The 22202-nt window shown below is 37.9% G+C and overlaps 1 protein-coding gene across 1 annotated transcript in view; it reads right to left on the bottom strand.

The window, feature by feature from the left end:
* Positions 1-28: 28 nt before the first annotated feature.
* jazf1b (JAZF zinc finger 1b) overlaps positions 29-22202 on the bottom strand; it is a 29816-nt gene continuing 7642 nt past the window's right edge. The window contains exons 2-5 of the mRNA XM_049480633.1: positions 7528-7600; positions 5381-5577; positions 4329-4498; positions 29-2941 (exon numbers count right to left, since the gene is read on the bottom strand). Coding sequence (XP_049336590.1) covers positions 2765-2941; positions 4329-4498; positions 5381-5577; positions 7528-7600 — 617 coding nt within the window. The 3' untranslated portion in view covers positions 29-2764. The remainder of the gene's footprint in view (positions 2942-4328; positions 4499-5380; positions 5578-7527; positions 7601-22202) is intronic.

A 22202-nucleotide genomic window follows, 5' to 3' on the forward strand; every position in this document is an offset into this window, starting at 1 on the left:
CCAAAGAAACAAAACACACACAACTCTCTCCAAACACGCCTCAGAGGCTATTTAATATTTAAATTGGAACCAGGTTTACATTTATGGAGCACCTTTTTTTGGTCAGTTTTGTTGAAAGTCACCAATTTTAAAACAGCCTCTGGTGTCAGCTTCATTACATGTAGGAACATCTTTCTGAAGAAACATATGAAAATATAATTTAATGCACTTACACAGAGACATAATACATAAACTATGCACAACATGTCAAATACTCACTTCCCTCCAGACTGGCAGTATAATACTGTCACACTGTTTGTCTAAACAGATAACGCAGTTCCATTACAACATTGACGTCCATGCAGTGATGAGTCATGATGGGTGATTGGCAGGTCCTTGATCTGGCTGCTCTCTGGATTTCCACCCCAACTCTTCCTTACAGCACATAATCAGCCTTTAATCAAGACTTCCAGAGTACAAGGATCCTTGTACAACCTTGGATCAGGCTGTCTTCATGTACAACTGTAACTGTATTTGTTAGGATGCAAAAGCAAAAACAGACAGAATGCTCACTGTAACTCTGGAGAGAATTGAGAACCCGGTTCTTTGGGATAAATTCCCATAATTAATAGAACAGGCAGAAAACGGAAACTCCAAAATGCACTGAGCCTGTTTACACCTGGCGTAAACATGTGTTTTTGTATCCTGATGTTATCTACATTCTGTTTTACACTCTCCCAAAAAAATGCCTCCCCAGGGTGACCTTATAAAGTTTGTGCGTAAAAACTAATTGACATGCATAATTTCTGTTTTACTTTCTGTAAACATTGTTTTCCTTCAAAATTGCACTATTCCAAGAGACTGAACACTAGAGGAACCATGGTGGTTCTACGATGCGGTGAAACAATAGATGGTTCTCATCGTAACAAAATATTTTAGAAAATTCAAAATTCAACAAAACGTATGGGCAAATAAGCATGAAATAGAGGGAGCATGGCATGATGACTCATGTTAATGTCAGGTGTAAACAGGCTCAAATCAAAGCATTGAGACAGTAATGGCCAACTCCTCTTGCTGCTTCATAATTGGGAGCGCCATTAGCTTCCTTGTCTACAAGGGTTAAAGTCAATCTGAAAGGCCACTGAAAGAACACCAGAGGTCAGCCAGAATCAGAGGACAAATACATAATCAGTTTGAGTTGATTCATCATACAAACACCTGGCTACACTTGAAGCTACGCATGTATACTGTACTGGAATGCTGTGGTCTCCCACAGTTGAAGGCAACCACCTTTTGATAATAGTAACCAACACATATTTTGGAGGTCTAATGGAAAAATAATATTAAAAAAATAAAAAATAATTCCCTTGGTTAAAAAGAAAATAAATTTGCTAGTACAGATACACCAACCCCCAGATTAGCACGTTTAGTCCTTAAACTTTACTTAGTTGACCCTAAGACTGTTCCTGACAGATTGGCAATAGGAAACTGGGAAACCTCCTAACTATGTTGGCAACTAGTCACTACAAAGTGCTTTAGGTATTTCACCAGGTTATGGATTCAGCCATGGAGTTCTAGAAGGCTCCAGAGTTTCTAGAACACACCAGCCACAGCTGACCTGGGACCTGTGTAACAGCGGGCTGAAAAAAATACCATCAGAGAGCATGGGCAGGAGAACAATTCTGAAATGCTGGCAATTTGTCACCTGAGATTACGTTAGGTTAGGTACAGGAACGGGATGTGTCCAAGGATAGCAAACAAAACAGGGGCCAAAACATTCCCAAAATGAATTTCCATACTTAATCATTCTCTTCCTTTTGTAAAAAATGGAATTAAAATGTAAAAAATAAGATTTGGGGGTAAAGTATAGATTTAATATCTGATCATGAAAGTCTATATATATTTATATTTATTTACAATCTCTAACTAAAAATGTTGCTTATATAGGTATTGGGTAGTTTAAACATTGACATTCAGGCTTTTTATGCCCTTCCTCTTTGCGTATCTCCTAACTTTTATAAGAGAATCCTTTCGTAAAACAGGAACCACGGCCAGAAGCACCAGAGTCAGGCTATGGTCAGGCTTTGACTCATCTCAATCTGAAGCTTCTGCAAACATCATGCACCACCTCTAGAGGGGACAGCAACTTTTGGGAACGTCTCCCACAATGATGCCAAGCCCTATCTTCTCCAAGCATATCATAATTATTTTACAAGAAGCACCTTATATCAATAGTAATACAAGACAAAAAAAATAAGAATAACAATAAGAATGATAGTTGAATGTGCAAAAGTACAAAACTGTGAACTCTAATACGATACATCATCTCAAATAGGCAGAGAAACAATAATAGGATACAAATAATGGAAAAATAAATGCATGCAATTCAAGGTGTAGTGTAATGGGAACACAGGAGCTTCTTGAAGAGGCATAGAATTAAAAGACAAGATAAAAATAGGTTCCTCTTCAGGAAAAGATGGAATGAAAGGAGGATATAAAGAAAACCTCCTAATGGAGGTATGAAAAGATGTGCAGATAGAGGGAGTCTTCCTCAGGGAAGAGTAAAATGAAAGGGTGAAGGATTCCTCATGGAGGGGTGGAGAGAGGGGACAGAGTCTTCCTTGTGGAAGAGTAAATGGAGAGGAGGAATGAGAGCAGGAGGAGTAGGAGGTCAGAATCTTTATACGTGGCAACAGCTCCTGGTGATGGGATGTGTATGAGAGAGAGTGTGTGTGTGAGAGTGTGTGTGTGTTTGTGTGAGAATCTGTTGGCACAGAGAGACGCTCTACTGCTGCATCTTGCGGATGATGTCAGCGGAGACCGGGGGGTGGAAGTTGATGGTGTGGTGGCGGAGACCCTGCGAGCTCTTGTAACTCTTCCCACAGCGGCACTTAAAGGGTTTCCGCACACGGATCTGAGTGCGGTGGCCATTCTTGGCGTGGTACTTGATACCATTCACATTCTGCAAAACACAATTATGCAGAACACATGCTTAAGTACACATCAGTCATAACATTAATAAACTAGTCTGTAGTTCTTCTGCATACTTTACTATCCTCCTTTTAACTTGTGTGTCAATGGTCAGGACCCCAAAGAATCACCACAGTCTGTGGTCTCTCTGACTTTACATCTAAGAGGTGGAGCAGCTATGTAAGAGTGTCTAATGGAGTGGTAGACAGTGAGTGGATACAGTGTTTAAAAACTCAAGCAGCACTGCTGTGTCTGGTCCATTCGTACCATTTGTACCAGCACAACATACACTGTTACACCACCACCTTGTCAGTGCAAATGCTGAATATTCAGCATTAAGGCTTTCAGGGATAATATGGGTTGGTACAATGTAATGGCAATGTGTTTGCATTCAAAAACATTGATATCTCTATTTTGGGGTGTGTTTTACAACATTTAAATCTTTTTGTCATTTTGACAATTATTTTATGACCATTAGACCAATAGAAATGCTCCATAATGACTAGGAATAAAGCAATGCACATTGATTTACATTGACTGCAGTTTTAAAGATTTATTTATTTTTTTACATTTTTGCCTTTTGGTGGCAAAAAAATACATTTATTATTTTGAATAGATTTTGCAAGGCCAATTAGCACACAGTGGTATTGTGCACCACTGTACTAAACACATCCTCAACTGTATATTGGACTAGTTTTGTCAAGAAATATCTGCAAGCTCTGCTGATTTGTTACGAAGTGTTAGATGCAGTCACGCTTATGATAACCCCAAATAACAACTGTTTGGCCATAACATGCAGCATCACTTTCTCATTGCATGTACAGGTGAACACAGTAGGCTTAAGACTGGTAAGTTGTCACTCAGCCGGAGGCAAGACCAGGTACGAAGGGAAGCAGCCAAATTGATTCCACGTCTGACGGCCTATCTGAACATGGAAAGTCTTGCTTGTGACTGTCACCAGCCACTTCCTGTGCCTCCTAATGAATACAGTTCACTCAAGCTGTACATAATTCATTGCGGCAGCGCGCACCAGATGCCAGCGGAAAAAGCCATAAAACCATGCAGCCCTTTAAGTGGACTGCATGGCCGTATTTACATTTACTCGCATGCAAAAGCATTCCCACTCAAAATGCCTCACAGGAGTCTGTTCTCAGAGCTTTCATCAGCCTCAAGCCCCACTCTATCAATAGCTTCAAATAATCCCCGCTGCGTTTCAGGGTCTGCAGCACTACAGTTTTCCTGAACGTCCCTCTGAGACAGATGGTTTTGCTCTGTCGCTTTTGTCCAAATTACTGATTACTCACTCACTCATTCCTTGTTCCAATATCACTTACAGGCCCTGTCTCACATGGTAGAGTATGTCTGCATCCGCTCCTTACCTTGTATCTCTTCTTGCAGCCAGGCACCGGGCAAGCGAAGGGTTTCTCATCGCCTCCATTCATGCACATGGAGCTGAGGATGGACTCGGAGCTAATGGCACTTTCGGTGGTCCAGGACTCATCACTGTCTGACTCTTCATAGTCTGCTTCCTCCTCATCGTATTCACTACCTGCAGGGAGCACACAGCCAAAGAACTACATTTCCCAGGGGCCTCCAGCTGGGCATAATGATCTTACTCTGGACCATAGCATACTCTCCCTTAGGACAGCCTGCCATTGTGCTTTTATGGAAAAACATCTAAGCATCCTGTGAAGGGTTATGGGTTAATGCGCAGTAATAGTACGATGCCAGCAACTAGGAGACTATTTGGGTTGCTCTCCAAACCCACACAAATAAAATGCCCTGAAAACTTCTAATTTGTGGTGAATGGAGAAGAAATGACGCACCACCAAGGACCATGGGAAAACAGAGAGCAAATGAAGAATGCTTCAGCAAGTGAAGAGTAAACACACAACTCGTAGTTCGATAATATCACTTTTGTCAGTAAACATAATCTGAATTAATAAGAAAATTGCATTATCTGCTCTCCAAAGGGAAGCATGGGACTTTTTTATTTGGATATCTTTTGCTCTTGCACTCCCCCTACAGTCAGAAAGTGTAATTTACTTTTAATTCACTACAGAAAAGTAGCAAACTGCCTAAACATTTTGAGCAATTACTAAAGGACATGCTTTACACATGCATTTCTTGACAAGCTGAGAGATACAGAACTGATATCTCATGGAAAAGAGTCATATTGACTGAAGCATTAGAGTAATATTACAAAATCTTAAACAGATATGACTCATGTTGTGATTGTTTTGCCAGATGAGTTGAGTGAGTTGAGCCCGGAAGAGCAGTGATATTCTTCTTACAAAAATGCTGCATCATGTTGCTTTAACATGATTTAATTATTGCTCATAACAGGAATTCTTGTGATTATTCAGTAATCATTAGAGTCCCACAAGGTTCTATTTTAGGGTCTATGAATCTGTGCGTGTACGGTGTGTACCTGTGGGGGTACTGCTCCTGAAAGAGGAAGAAGGCGTGATGGGTGGGGTCACAGGTGGAGTGAGGTTGCCGCTGTTGTGTCGGGGAGGTGTAGACACGTTGTTTCGAGATAGGCTGCCGGTCAGAGAGAGGGAAAGCTTTGGCTGAACTTTCTTCTTCAGAGTCTCATGCTCTCTCCTTGCTGCGTCGGTCATAAACCTAAAAAGACAGAGAACGAGAGATGAAAAGCATTTTTTAATTCTTTTTTAATGATCGTATGTGTAAAGAGTTGATCTGCTGTGGTCTCTCTCATATCAAATGTCACCACTCAGCGCGAGCAGTTTTGCAACATTGTAAATGCTGTAATAAATGTGTGTCATAAAAATAAAACATTCACACAGACATTGTTAAAGCCGGGGTGAAATTAACAGATTACAGCTTGAAACCACATCAAGTGGAGACAGAAGCAGCTCCTCTTCATTACATAAGCCACCAGTCCAACAATATATGAGCCCCCCCGCCCCCAGTTTACTCTTCCATCTCAATGGATTCATAGAGAAAGTGCACTGCACACAGAATGCCATAACTCAAGCTGATGCATGTAATGCAGTCTGAGGAGCATATGTATGTTCCAGTGCTGTTCCAGCGCAAGTCTGTTAATAGAGCCATAAAGAGGCTGGTTCAAATTGTTCAAAAGAATCTAAAACACTGCCATGCATGACAATACAGTATTGCTTAAGTTGATCTTATTTTAATGAACAGTAAATGTCCATATGTTTGTGAACATCCCTTCAAATTAATGCATTTAGCTACTTTATATTGCAAGCATTGCAGACACAGCTTATTTAGGCCGCAATCACATTACCAGGCTGAAGTGACACAAATTAGATTTTTTTGCTCAGTGTCGCTCGGATCTGATTTTTTCATGGCTGTGTGTACATGTCAAATAAGTTTTTTTAATCAGATTTGAGCCACTTCCATATGTGGTCCCAAATCGGATTTGTATCTGATCCATGGACATGTGACATGAATGTGAATGGTCAATTTTTCTTTACAACCTTTACAGAGCTCTGGTCCAGAAGGAACTTAAGTTGGACACTTGAGGTGTACTTGATTGCAAACGTTTGGGAACGGCTGGCTAATTTGCATATTTCGCTAACTTTTGAAGAGAACAGAAGTGGCCAAAAAATCTACAAACAGGCTGGCATGTTAAATTCATTTTTTAGATTGATTCTATTCATATCTTTAAGCTTCTCCTGCCTCTTGCTTTGTCTGACTTGTGGATTTGTGTGTCCATCATCTGCTTCTCATCTGTAATTGGTGGATTTGTGCATCCATTTATATTTTGTGTGAAACTGACAACTTACAACCAGAGAATCAGGAAATGATTAAGTTGAAGTTTTGAAAGCAGGTTACAGTCATCTAGCCATCAAAATGTAAAAGTTCTTGTATTTCTGTTTGAATCTAATGCGACTGCAATCTGCATTTAACGCGTCAACTTCAAGACCTGACTGTTTATTTGCTGCCTAATAGGGGTTTTCCGTATTGCATCATCATTTTTCAATATCGTGAACAATATTATACCCTGAAATATTGTGCCATATCACCACCACTAATTATCACATTAGGGTACAAATTTTTTTTTGTTTTTTAGCAAAAGAAAAATTCATACTGTTCTTATTTCCCATTATATATCTACAAGAGACAGATTAAATATGTCCAGTAAAACTTATTTTACTTTAATCCTGGATACATTGAGATATTTGGAGTGCATTATTGGTATCATGACATTCTGGATCATTGACTTCTGTTACAAATCTGATAAAATTATTGTATTTTTTGATATCTCAGTTAGGGGGGTGCCACATCATATCGTATGCAATAATACATTTTGTTGCAGTAGTGTATTCTTTTTTTTTTTATAGTGTTTTGTCATATCGCCAAGAGTATTGTTATCTAAAAAAAAATACCATGATATTGTGATATTATTTTAGGGCCATATCGCCCACCCTACTGTCTAATATATCCCATCCCTAGACAGATCAATGTTTATCACTTCACGTTCAGCAGTGCTAATGTTATGTCTAATTAGTGTACATGTTTAATATGTTATATGTGATATGTCCAGTGGATATGGTGTAACTCTGTGTGTGAGATGAGATGTATCACCTGTTGATGTAGCTGAGTGCAACATATGTGGGCTGCTGCAGCTCCTGTTTCTCCAGCACACGAGGGTCTGTGTCTAAGGAGAGAGAGAGAGAGAAATAGAGAGAGACTGAGTTGTAAGAACTGTTGTAAAGCAGGATCAGTTTAGTTAATTGGATAACATGCGTTGTAAAGAGATTAGACTTTGGGTCTACAGAGGAAACCTGGACCTTTCCAAATAGGCTCTACATAATTCTCTGATTCAGGGCCTCCATGGGCCTTACTCAATATATTACTCATTCCACTGTCTCACCCAGTGGTTCTCTAAAACTACACGGATTTATCACCACTCACCAAACCCCAATCACTCCCAGATGGCAATTACCCCCATTAATAAAGTTTTTGTCATTAAATGCAAATTAACGGCAGAATTAGTCAGAGGTCCTCGCTAAATATGTGGAAAGAGGAGTCACACGGTTCGCCTTTCCAGGCGTTTTGGTTTCATTTTGCCTTAATTGCGAAAAAAACAGTTAGTCATTTGGGTGCATGTTGGACCACATTAGACACACTCTTTGGGCTTTCTGCAGAGTGCAGTCCAAACATCTGGTCTGCTACATGCCAGGTTTGCCCTTCATGGGTAGTCTCTGCTTCCAGGAACCAACTGCTGTTCTCTCTTTTAGTTATGCAGCCCTGCTGACTTGGTGTGAGAAGAAGATACCTCAAAACAACCAGCCTGGGGTCAGATTAACACCTTGTACTTTACACAGGGAAGCCGAGCTCTGATCCAGGATCAGTGCTGTGGAGAAAGGCTTTCTTAAAGGTGTCTATTGAATCATATGGACTCATATGGGTTATGTGAGAATACTGCCCCCTTGTGTTAACATAGTTAAACAAGTTAAACCTGGTGGTCTGTGGAGCATTTCACATAGTGGATCAGGATTTCTCATTTAGCATCCAAAATTTAAATCATTCAATAATAATGGGCTTTTTTCTGAAAAAAAAAAACAAACAAACTTGTAAATCGTGTATGTAATTTAGTTTTGTCTTCATTTTCTATGACATATTATTTATTTTATTCCAATCTTAGATATAAAGATTTAATGAACGCAGTACATTTTTGCCTGCCAGATTTTTACAATGTATCCCATCCTGCAACAGTCTTGAAACAGCACTCTTCGTATGTGACAATGATATGAATACAGTTCTGGAAAAAAATAAGAGACCACTTTAGTTTCTGAATCATTTATAGGTATATTTTTGAGTAAAATGAACATTGTTGCTTTATTCTATAAACTACAGACAACATTTCTCCCAAATTCCAAATAAAATCTAGACATTAAGAGCATTTATTTGGTGCTGAAAAAGATGCAGAGCTTTCAGACCTCAAATAATGCAAAGAAAACAAGTTCATTTTCACAAAGTTTTAAATCAATATTTGGTGGAATATCCCTGGTTTTTAATCACAGTTTTCATGCATCTTGGCATGTTCTCCTCCACCAGTCTTACACACTGCTTTTGGATAACTTAATGCCCCTCCTGATGCAAAAATTCAAGCAGTTCAGCTTGGTTTGATGGCTTGTGATCATACATCTTCCTCTTGATTATATTACAGAGGTTTTCAATTTGGTAAAATCAAAGAAATTAATATTTTTTAAGTGGTCTCTTATTTATTTCAAAAGCTGTATACTACTATATTACTGTATATGTTACTTCCTGTGACAACAGCATTAAACACTACACTGCAGATCTGCAGGAGGTGGATATTTTGCTAAAACATTGGAGTATTTTTTTTTACGTAAACAGCTCTTTAGCTAAATCCTTATCACTGCTGCTATCAGGCCTCACACCAACATTATGTGATAACTCTTTTGCAACAAGATCCTTTTTGATGCCCCTGCTGCAGGTCCCAGATCCTCACGTCCCCTACCCACATTCTCTTTGTGCTGAAAGGGTAATCGCTTTCAGATGCCCATCTCTCTGGGCATTCTCCATCACCATTAACACAAACGCTGCACAAAAGGGGACTTCATCTAATGAGGCTTTGCCTCCACCTAGACACACACACACAAACATGCACCCCATGATGCATCTCAATGCCTCTCTTTATGCTGCTGCTGTGAATAAACACACTGCTTTCTGCCTGTTTAAACTAAACCATATTTGTCTCAGTTCTGCAGGAACCACACTGCACCCCGGAGTGAGGGTGTTTGTGTGCGTGTGTGTGCGTGTTTGTGTGTGTTTGCAGCTCAATTCCGGCCAGCGTGGCATCACACACACTTCTCCAGCACCTCATAATTACGCAGGCATGCAGACACAACAACCTGGTAGTCACCCGGGCAACGTCTGCTTGTACAGAGGACATTACCTCCAGTGGTCACTCAGACCACTGGAGGTAATGTCTGCACCAGCTGATCATCATACTGTACAGTATCCCTATTTTATTTCATCTAAGTACAAAAGCATATTCAACATAAGCATAGATTAGTTTTGAGCTAACCAATTAGCTCAAATGCATATGCATGGGCAGATGCTGATATCCAGTATATTTCAGTTCAATTCAGTCCAGTCCAATTCCAGCTTATCAATTAAACGCTCTACACATTGTGTGCTGTCACAAAGGACACAGACTATGTCCGAGCCTCAGTTAATAAAGCCAGCTGTGAGAGTAGCAGGAAAAACTCCATAAGAGCAAGATGAAGAAACAAGAGAGGAACCAAGACTCAAAAAAGAATGACCGAATAGTACAATAAAATAAACACTCTTATCTAGACTGTTTATTTTTAGAGCACAATCCAACAATATCTTAGCATTCTACTCTTTTGGAGTTCAATGAATGCACAATCATCAAATTTTGTTTTGAAAACTGTATAAAAACAAAACAAAACAAAAAAAATTGGCAACATGATGCTAACATGATTTCAAAATAAATGTGCATCCCTAATTATGATAAAACATGGTACTTTTTAATATTAAAATCTCAAATACATAAATAAAAGAAGATCTCTTATGCTCCACAATGTCTAGTGCATTCTAAGAATTACTATTAGGTAAATATGTGCAATACAAACAGGTTAAAAGGAAAATGTTATTACAATTTTCACATTTTTAAGATTTTGCATAATGTGAATCTTGCAGAATTTCATAAGGAATGGACCAATAGAAATGCTCTTAAATTTCCTGGAAATAAATTCCTTGGCAGTACCACAATGGCCCACTGTGTTCAGAACCCACAGGTTGAAAACAACTGCTCTAAAAAATCAATATGGAAACATTAACAAGTTATCATAAGGCAGTAAAATATATATTTTATTGTCCTGGGAAACACTACACCTCTACCACTCGAGTGTCAAACCAGTATGTACTACTACTGAAGTGTTTCATTAGGGACATCAGACACTTTCCAGTACAACCCCCCCCCCCTCGACACACACACTCAGACACATTAAGATCAGCATTATTCATCAGCTGAAGAACAGAGGGAGGGGTATGCATGTCGAAGTGTGTGTCTGGGTGTGTGAGAGACCCCAGATACAGAAGTGGGTGGAGTAACCCTGACTGTCCTGCACTCGTAACAAGCAGAAAACTGTTAGAGCTACAAAAACTCCATCCACACACACACACACACACACACTTCTCAACAGCCACGCAATTAGCTGTGGATCAATCCCCCCACACACTCTGTAAATCACACGCTTACGTCCGGAGTCCCTGCAGGGCTCCCCCAGGGCCCTCTGCCAATCAGGGGCCTGCAGCCAGAACCAACCCTAGCTTAAGAAATAGGTGGTCCACCACACAGACAGGTGGTCCACTACGGTGGTCTGTCTTTTTTTCTTTGTCTCACCCACTCTATATACCTCATCGATGCACATACCTGTACACTGCTGCTTAACGTAGGTTTTAACTTTATATTTTACGTAAGAGGAATGTCCAACATGCACTCCGAATTTATCATGTGATGGATGGATAGCTTTATTGTCATTGCACAAAACTTAGTAGCAATCCTAAGGGTAAACAAAACAGACAGTGGGTGAAATATAAATAGGGATCTAATATAAAGTACTGGGAAATTGAAGACATAAACATAAATAATATATAAAATACACAGCTCTGTAAAAAATTAAGAGACCACTTTAGTTGCTAAATCAGTTTCTCTATTTTGCTATTTATATGTATGAGTAAAATGAACATTTTTTTTTATTTTATAAAATTCGTACAACATTCCTCGCAATTTTCAAATAAAAATATTATTTAGAGCATTTATTTGCAGAAATGAGAAATGGCTGAAATAACAAAAAAGTCAAGTTCATAATCATACATTTTTAAGAGTTCAGAAATCAATATTTGGTGGAATAACCCTGGTTTTTAATCACAGTTTTCATGCATCTTGGAATGTTCTCCTCCACCAGTCTTACACACTGCTTTTGGATAACTTTATGCCACCCCTGGTGCAAAAAATCAAGCAGTTCAGCTTGGTTTGATGGCTTGTGATCATCCATCTTTCTCTTGATTATATTCCAGAGGTTTTAAATAATATAAAACATTTTAGTATGTCTATAGATCACCTAAGAGTATTCATATTACTGGATTCAGTGTGCTTTACAGTGTCAATTGTACAGTATGTAAGCTGTGTCTTGCTGCAAGCAAGGTTATTTTATTTTAAACATGATAGTGGTTATTTTGTGTTCAAGTCTACATGTTAAATGTTTAATATCACTGTGATATGAAATTAACCGGAAAAGTTTTATATGTTTTTTTATTGGTTTGTGCTTTTAAGTCGGATACTGAGAAGATATTAATATCGATCTCTGTATTGATCAATATGATCTGTTATCTATATATCAGTCCGGCCCTACTACTAACTACTAAACCTTCGATATACTGTTCAGACATGAGTGCCTCCCTAAATCCTTTTTTATCCTTATGCCATCGTGTGGCCCTCGTCACAATGACATTTTTACAGCAAGGCCTGGGAATGGGAATTAGGGCTTATGATTAAATTCCAGACATGCAAAACCACCATGGAGTCTCAGACAGGACCTGCAGACTATATTCATTACTAAAAACCTTATAGAAACACATTTAAGCAATGCATCATCATAGAACACTACCACGAAAAATCAAATAAACAGGACCTGTTTGATAGTAGAGTAGTAAAGTAGGCCTAACACTACTTAAAGCAAAGGAAACCGCCCACTTCGACCAGCAGAGGTAATCCCAGGCCTTCCTGTCATTAGCTGATGCTGACTGAGAACCAGTGCTGAGCTGAGCTGGGCTGGGCTTGCCCCTCACCCCAGCTAAAGTGGACTAAATTTGGAGGAGCCAGACGAGTGGGGGGGCATGGGGTAGCAGTAATTAGCTCCACCAGGTGCAACTCTGGGAGCACCAGTAACTGCTCCTCAAATTTATTATTTCCGCTGAGATTTGGGAGGATGCATTCCAGGTGCCCTAAATGAGCCCCCAGTGCACAGAGGCTGAAAAAGACTCCTTGTTCCACAGAACTGAAGATACAGTTTGGCCGAAGCAAGACCTCATTAACCTCAACAGCATGAGGGCAGAACATCTCTCTACAGCAGGCAGCGCTGATCACTGATACTTAGTGACTTAAGCCTAAAAACTTGGATATTAGATATGTGATCGGATTAGAAATGGTGTTATCAATCCAAGTAAAATTAGAGATGGCATATCAGTACTGATATACAGTACCAGTCAAAGATTTGACACACCATGTTTTTTTTCTTTTTATGATTTTAACATTGTAAATTTAATATTGAAGACATTAAATTTATACAGTTATGTTTTAAACAAAAAGTGTTTTATACTTTAGATTTTTCTTTGAGGACATGTGAAGTCAGCCACCGCCTCTTTTCACACTGCTGCTGATATAGCATCACAGGGAAAAGCAAAGTTATTTGGCTCCGATGCATCAGCTCACATACGCCTTGTGCTGATTGACATCACCATTTGGAGTATTAATGGGGAGAGAGCAAGGCCAACTGTGCTCTCTGGGCTTCAGCATCTGATGGCAAGCTGCATGACTGGGATTCGAACCAGCGACCTCCTGATCATAGTTGGCAATAATAATAGTGTCTGTAATATTCATTTACAATGTAGAAAATAAATTAAATTTAAAAACAATGAAAAACACTGAATGAGAAGGAGCTTCAAACTTTTTACTGGTCCTGTATATGAGAAAAAACAGAAAGGGATCTATGCAAAAAAAAAAAAAAACCTAAAGAGTTTGATCCGCTCCTGTAATAAACATCGGCTAAAGAAGCACATGTTCTTAGCGTGTGTTTATTACTGTTTATATATAATTTAGATCCCCTTAAAATAAGCTTTTAAAAATAGTTTTGCCAGAGCACTACTGGCTGAATTTAATGGTTAATAGAATTTCAGCAATGGGGGTGCGCCTTATTTTGGAAAAGGTCATTCCTGACCATCATTAGGTTGGAGCAGATTGAAATAATATTTTTAGTGCCCCTTATAGATCATAAAATCTCAAATTTGATCAGGATTTAATTGGATTCAATTATTTTGGTGTGACTCTTTAAAAAATACACTAAATACAACCAGTATGACTGGAGGTTACATTTTGACCACATAAAATACCAACAATAAATAGACATCACACTTCAAATTAGTGTCACTCAAAAAGTGACATTTAAATAAAACAAAAAACAAACAATATTCATTTTCAAATAACAAAAATGCATGAATGAATGAATGAATGACAAAATAAATCAAATTAGCACAGCTAATTCACTAGTCACTGCTGATGCAACGTACTTGATCAGTAACTTTTTTTTTACGCCCTTAGACATTCTAACAGCACCAGATACAGAAATCAAAACTAGGGTCTCTAAGTTCTCTGACACAGCAAGAAAATACCCTATAATATTTCTGAACTAATACACATCTCATCACAACATAGGCCAGTTAGCCGTGGTGCTCCAAAACCATTTTATGGTCCATTAAAACCTTCAACATAAATTACTGCAGCGGTTCCAACATCAGAGGCACTAAAATCTACAGAAACTCATTCATTTTTCTCAGTTAAGCTACAGTTATCCCTAAGAGTGAGAGCTCCTCTGGCAGTTTCTGACCGGAGCCTTAAGTGTTTTGGTCATTTTAACATCTCCTCATTGTATTAACACTTTAATCTGAATGGCCTTTTGGGACCGAATGCTGAAGGCACGCCATGTGAAATGACCAACCCTAAGATTCTTAGAGCAGCTGGATGACGTCCACTGAGTCACCCGTGGTTCTTAACCACGTTTTACCAGAATAACATGATTCACAGAGAGAGAGAGAGAGAGCAAGCCTAAACTGAGCACACCAATGCACCTTCAGATTTATGGTCATTTCCCTCATTTCCCGTTTGATTCAAGTACTGTTCCAGGGTTTTGTTACAGGAACCACAAAGACGAAGTTCTGTCCAAAAATCTTTGTATTAAATTATGTGTCTATAAAATATTACAGGCTAAGAATTTAATGAGCTCATTTGCTGCCTGCAATGAGGCCTATCAGCTCCTCTGCCCATAGCCCACATAGACACAGGAAGACCCTCCAGTGGGGCCCAGAGTTGCTTAGAAAGTAAGGCAGCGTCACCTGCTGGCCTTGGATCTTCACAACACCTGAGCTTAAAGGAGCTTGGTGCCAGAATGCAGGCCTTGTTTAGCCTGGTACTAATTAAAGCAGAGAATGTGTTTTAGCAGCAGGTCCCCAGATGAGGAGAGAGGAAGAGAGGCCAGAATCTGCCATCGCTCTCTGTAATTAGGCTTCCCCGGTGCTCTGCAGGGCGTGCCAGATTTCGCACTTCGCCAGGAGTGAGGCTGGAGGAAGGAGTGGTTCCAGGAGAACCCCCCCACCCCCCCCACTCCAGGGCCCACTAATTACCTCGTTACTGACCAATAAGAGCGGCTGCTCCTTCAGCTCACACCTCTGACCCATACGAGCCACTTCATCTAGGAGACAGAGCACAACTATGAGGTGAATGGGAAGAACCCAGAGAGAGAGAGAGAGAGAGAGAGAGAGAGATGGTGGGGCAGAAAAAAGAGAGGAAGAGAGGCCTATACAGCTCACATCACATTTATTTTCTAACATAAGTTTTCTTTAGCCTGTACATACAAAAAAATCGGACAATCCAATCAGGGAATTAATACTACAGTCAATATGAGCTGAGCCAATCTAGTGACCTTGTTAAGACATGGCTAAAGATGGGCCGTCACTAAGCTCATTCTACTCAATCAAATGTGTCATACAGCCGTAGCCAAACATTATTGCACCTCTGCACTTATTTCAGAAAATGTACTTTTTCTCTCTTTTTGCCAAGAAACACAAATAATTGGATTGGGTATTGGATACGTAATATTGACTTAGTTTATTCTTAAATTTAGGGTATTTAAATAGAAGAATTTATCATGTTTTTTTTTTTGTTTTTGGAGTAACAGTCTCTCCTGATGCTGTGAGGATTTGATTGCATTCAGTTACAAAAGCATTATTTAAGTCAGGATGTTGTACAGTATGACCACCTACTTTACTACAGGGACCGTATAAACGGTGTGTGCATGTGTGTATTTGCACGTGTCAGGAATGGATGCATTTACATATGCATAGTGGCTGAATGCATTTTTTAAAAGAGGTATCCACATTTAAATGTATAGTGTACTTTATTTATTTACATTTATGGCAAATAAAAGGTCAACAAGTTTAAAATTCCTGTAGAGAGGTGTAAAAAGTGACTGAAATAACAAGTAAATTGTTCCAATATTTGAGGCCTTTTAATCAGTTAATTTTTAATACTAAAATTTGAGGCTTCTTTTTATACTTTTCCATTTTATACTTTTTATTCCTTTTCCATTTCTTAGTAAAAAAACAATAACTGACTTCTCCCTATTTTAAATTGTGTTCTGTCTATTTCTAGAGTTCTACAGTGTGGACTTATATCAGATCTGAATTTATTTAATCTGCTTTTTTGTTGTTGCACCCTTTTTTTTTTTACCTTGATCTACGTCTTAAAAGAGATGGGCAATAGTGAGTGTGAATAGCAGTTGATTCAAATCAAACTAATTAATTATTAATGCTATAACAAACAAAACGCAGCTAGGTCAACTCATCTCCACTGAAGAAGCATGTTACATATGTGGTTTGTTTTTCTAGGCAGACCTGCTTTTATTGCCTCAGTGCCAAACCATTCAACTTTCACATTCAGGTTCACTCCATAAAACTCCAAATATTCCACACATCTGCCACCCAAAAGGTGGCAAAGGCATTCCCAGTTACACCCAGTGCTGAAGCTGGAGCAGCCTGGGCCTGAAAGCAAGTGCATGTCCCCATCTGTTGGTAAAACATGGGTCTGCACAAGCAGGTCTGAATAACTACAGAAACATTGCTGTTACCTACACTGTGGGAATAAACATGTATTAACCCTCTGTGGCATGAAATTTATTTTATAGAGGAAAAAACAAGCACTGCCTAAAAAAGAGGTCTGACTGCATAATGCTGTCTTGTGGCAACAAATGTGGCAACATTAGTAAATAAAAAAAGATATATTCATCTTATTAATTACTGGTATTGCGTCCCATTTGGCTTTGGTTTTTAAAATGATAACTCCACCTCCAAGCTAAATGTTAGACCTATTCTTCCCCCTCATTTTATTTAATAGACGCTTGTTTGTGACAATACTAGTGCATCTCAAAAATGTTTAATATCATTAAAAAGTTAGAATATTATATAAGACCAACTGGTACTTTTGGCAGTTTGGGCAGTGTGCCAAGTCCTGCTGGAAAATGAAATCAGCATCTCTAAAAAAAAAAGTTGTCAGCAGAGGGAAGCATGAAGTGCTGTAAGATTTTCCAGGAAAACACTCCACTAACTTTGGACTTGATATAACACAGTGGATCAACACCACATGGCTCTCAAAACCATCATTGACCATCAGTAAATTTTGAATTTCATTTGGAAATCAAGGGACCAGTAGCTGCTTGAGGTCTAGTTGTCATGGTAGGGGTGTGGGAGGAGCCAAGTGCGCAGATATAACGAAAAGGGTTTTACTATAATTATGTGTGCATCAAAGAAAAAGGGGAAAATAAACAAGAGAATGCCCTTTCGGCACAACAAAGCTAACTAAATAATGCCTCTGTTTGAAATAAAATAAAGACAGAAATAGTAACAGAAATTCAAGAAAATTAAATTATTTTCTTTTCTTCTCAGCCTTGCAGGCTTTCCCTTATCTTTTCTTTCTTGCCTGGCAAGCTTTCTTTTATTTTCTGTTCTCTTATTTTGTTTTCTTTTCTTCCTTTTCTTTTTCCCTTTTCAGCCTTGCAAGCTTTCTTCTTTTATGTATTTATTTATTCTTTCTTTTCAGCTTTGCAAGCTTTCTTTTATTATTTTTTTTTTCTTTTTAGCCTCGCAGGCTTTCTTCTTTTATATATTTTTTTCTTTTCAGCTTTGCAAGCTTTCTTTTTCTTTTTTTCTCAGCTTTGCAAGCTCTCTTTTATTTCTTTTCTTTTCAACCTTGCAGGCTTTCTTTTATTTTTTCTTTTCAACCTTGCAGGCTTTCTTTTATCTTTTCTTTTCAGCCTTGCAGGCCTTCTTTTATTTTTTCTTTTCAGCTTTGCTCCGAGGAGCTACCGTTTACCGGTCACAGGGCATGAAGTCTGCGACATCAGTCTGCTGGAAGCTCGCCTTTTTAAAGACGGTACCACAGCTGAGGCTGATGACGCGTGATTGGCTTCAGGTGGCCTTAATGATCCCTGTTCTAATGAACTCTCAGCCGGTTCCCTTCTTACCACCTTGGTGGGTTTATGGCGGCCTCTGGTGGCCGCTGCGGGAACTGGCTGAGCCCTAACACTAGTGTGAAGTTTCCACAAACAGTGATGGTTTCATGCTTTCCTCGGCTGACAAATTTGATAGAGATGAGGATTTTATTTTCCAGCAGGACTTGGCTTTCTGCCCACACGGCCAAAAGTACCAATTGGTCTTATATAATATTCAAATTTTCCGAGACACTGATTTTTGGGTTCATTAACAATAAACGAAATACATGCTTAAAATGGATCCCTCTCTCTGTAATACATCATATATGCATTTAACATTTTGAATTGAATTACTGAAATAAAGTTACTTTTCAATGATATTCTATTTTTAAAGACATAATAACATAAAAAATATTAATTATTGAAATGTAAATACCAAACCTCACCACACTTTAACCACCGTTCATTTAAATTAAATCTAAATTATTTTAGTACAATTCAGAACGTTTTAAACATTGTGAACCATTACCAACACAAACAAACATTTTGACTGGAACTCTAAGATAGATGGAGTTCTTATTTATTTGGCAGGAAGTAAATCCACTTTTGAGTATTTCATTTAACCACTGTGTTCTGAGCACCATCTCAGCCGGCAGCAGCAGCAGCACTAAGGAGAGTTTTTAGAAGGTAAATAAAAGACTTTTCTGGTTCTGTTTACACTACAACAGAACAAAAACACACACATACTTTCACTACATATTTAAAAGGCTGCCAAGAGTTTCTCACACCTTTATTTGTGTTAAAAAACACACAGAAAACACATTTAGAACCATGCGAGTTTAGGTTAATCCTAATGCTAGCTAATGCTAATACAAACATACTAAGCTACAAAACCAAACCACATCAGATATAACTCACTTTAACGGAGTACTTAGCAAACAAAATAAGATATCAACATTTTATAAGTTAAGTTAATCTTATAGTATAATATATTATAATTATAATTATTCTACCCAGGTAGAATGTTAAACCAAATTCTCTCCCCTCGTTTTTTTTTTTAATGGAGGCTTGTCTTTTGACAATATACACAGAAGAAACTCATAAATATGTGAATTAATGTAATGTAATTACTAAAAAAGTGGTTTGTTGCCTGAGGGCAACACCACACCATAGAATGTTTCTGGTATAAATCACTGGGCAGACAATAAAAAGTCAAAACATTATAAAATCTCACCACACTTTAACCACTGTTAAATTCAATTAAATCTAAATTATTACCACACACACATGCACTATGGAAATGACATAACTGCCGTGTTTTACACTCACTTTTATGAAAAAAATCACTAAATTAAGAAACTAAATAAGTCACTCCAGAATGTCTCACAATTTAAACTGCTACTACTAATAAATAGACGTTAATTGTTAGTATTAATCAGCAGCACATCTTACCTAAACTGTGTGGCTACATAATTTATATAAACCAACGACTGTTAAATATAGATACAGTCATTGATACAAACCCAAAGATCTGATTGGATCAATATTGGCTAATACTTTAATTGGATTGGGTTCCCAATCAAAATAACTTTATTCGGACCGTATTTATTTGCTCTAATGTCCAAGGCTGTCATTAGATTATTAGTGAGTTATAAGCCTCGACAAAGAGAAAGAAAGTTGTAATATTAACATAGTAAATGAATACTAAATACGTTTTACATTTTACGTCTCTCTTATTTTAAGTAACTTACATTTATGCTGCAAAAATAGTTGTATGAAATGTTAAAAGCTCTGCCCAAAAACTAGAGGGATTGGGACTTTTTGTTTTTAAACAATTAAAAAATGTACACACTGCACTGAAGATATAACACACTTAACATCATTTCGCATTAAATTGTGGGATAATAATGTCCATCGTTACCAAACTCAAAACTTTTCTGTTTATGTTTATGTTTCTGCATCTTATATATTCGCATATACTTAGCTTTAACACATTTCCCTATACTGCATACGTATTTAGTATTAGAAATTAGTACAAAAAAAGAACACACCCACTGTTTAAATACACTTATACACCATACTAAGTTTGTATCTGGCAGCTTGACAGCAAAGGCATGTTTATAGCAGTCCATAAAAGCAGACTAATTAAACAGCCAATTATTGTACTGTGTACTGTATCTAACATTATCAGCAGACTAGTTCAGTTTAAACTCCCACAACTCTCTCACATTACAGCATCGATTCCCTGGATGCTAAAAGATTAACGGCATTGGGGCAGACAGACATGTGTATATGTGTACAGACATGGTGTAAAAATGAATTACACTCTGCTGCTGTATGGGGTTCCCAAGAGCAAATAAATAAATAAAAACAATTCTTGCATTATGCAGTTTTAAATATTTCTGTAAAATGAACAAAATAATACATTTTCATTTCTAATCACATGGCAACTATCATGAGGTGAAATTGCATAATTGGGAATCCAATGCATCCAGTGTTAACATTATCAAAATTATATATTTAATTCTCCACAAGCTAAAACTGCTACCATTTTCTATAAAAGTTACGCTCCAATAAAAATTAAATTCAATAAAATGTTCTGATGAGAGATAGGAATAGACTAACAATCAGTCATAATGAAGCTACTGAAGCTGCTACATTAAACTCTGCACCACTACCTCATTCTTCACTGAAGGGCTTCTGCAGGGTGCAAGTTAAGAGAAAGGCAGCAGATGGCCAGTGTCTCTATAAAACACAACATCAACACATGACTCATGGCTTTGCAATCTGTTGCCGAGACCAGCAGTGCCAAGCCCTCAAAAGTCCACAGTCAACACAACACACATCAGGCAAGCCAATGGCCTGTAAGCTCATCTTCTGGATCAAACCAAAGCTCATCTATAAATTGGCCTTTTTTTGCAGCAGTTCAGTTTCTGCTTTTCTGGGAAGGCTTTATTTTCCCACAAGAACATTAGTGAGATCAAGTCTGAATGTTAGATGATTCGCTCCCCCAACACCTGCCAAAAATACACGCTTTAAAAATAAAGGTGCTCCGATTTTTTTTTCAGAGACATCATAGAAGAACCACTTTTGGTTCCATTAAGAACCACATATAAAGGGATGTGTGGGTGAATGAAAGTAATTAAACAATTTAAAGATTTGAAGAACCTGCTGTTGTTGCAAAGATTCTTTATGCATTTACATTTTTTAAAATCGTTTTTTTACATTCTCATATCTCTTGTAACACAATTGGTTCTTATATGACACTGATCAAAAACCTTTTGTAGCACCTTTACCTGTATACGCCTCTGGAGAACAAATTTCCACAGCTATTTTGTAAGTAAAATAGACTCATATATATGTACAATTATGAATATTAGAGTACTTTAATTATTATGGTGTAAAAAAGCATTGATTCTTATAAGCACAGTATCAATCCTTGTATATCTTTCTTCAGATCGGATAAACACTACAGTTTTCTTTTACTGACATTTTATGCATATGATAGGGTGTTTTATGCTATAATAGTTTTTTTTTTCTTCTAAAATTTGAAATAAAAAAATGCAATTCATCGTCTTCCTTAAAGTATCACAGTATATCACAGCACACTGAATTATATCTATTGGTGGGACAAGATTTTAATATTGAGATATATTACATTGTTTTCATTTATCATTTTCATTCATCATTTTCAAATATCAGTGTTTTTATTGAAACGTGAATAAATACTCGTCCCCCACACTTGACTTACGAATGGTACTGCTTTATTACTCCACTCGGTGATGCTGATCAAAGGAATGGGGTAAAACTGTGGTAAAGAAGAAATTCTGTGAAACTGACACCAATAAATACAAAATTCCTGTATTTCGGTGACGTATAATCATGATGTGTATCACCAGATCCTTGCTAATACACAGCCCTCTTCCATTATTATATAGCCAT

This window comes from Astyanax mexicanus, chromosome 6, assembly GCF_023375975.1.
Source record: "Astyanax mexicanus isolate ESR-SI-001 chromosome 6, AstMex3_surface, whole genome shotgun sequence".
Lineage (NCBI taxonomy): Eukaryota > Metazoa > Chordata > Actinopteri > Characiformes > Acestrorhamphidae > Astyanax > Astyanax mexicanus.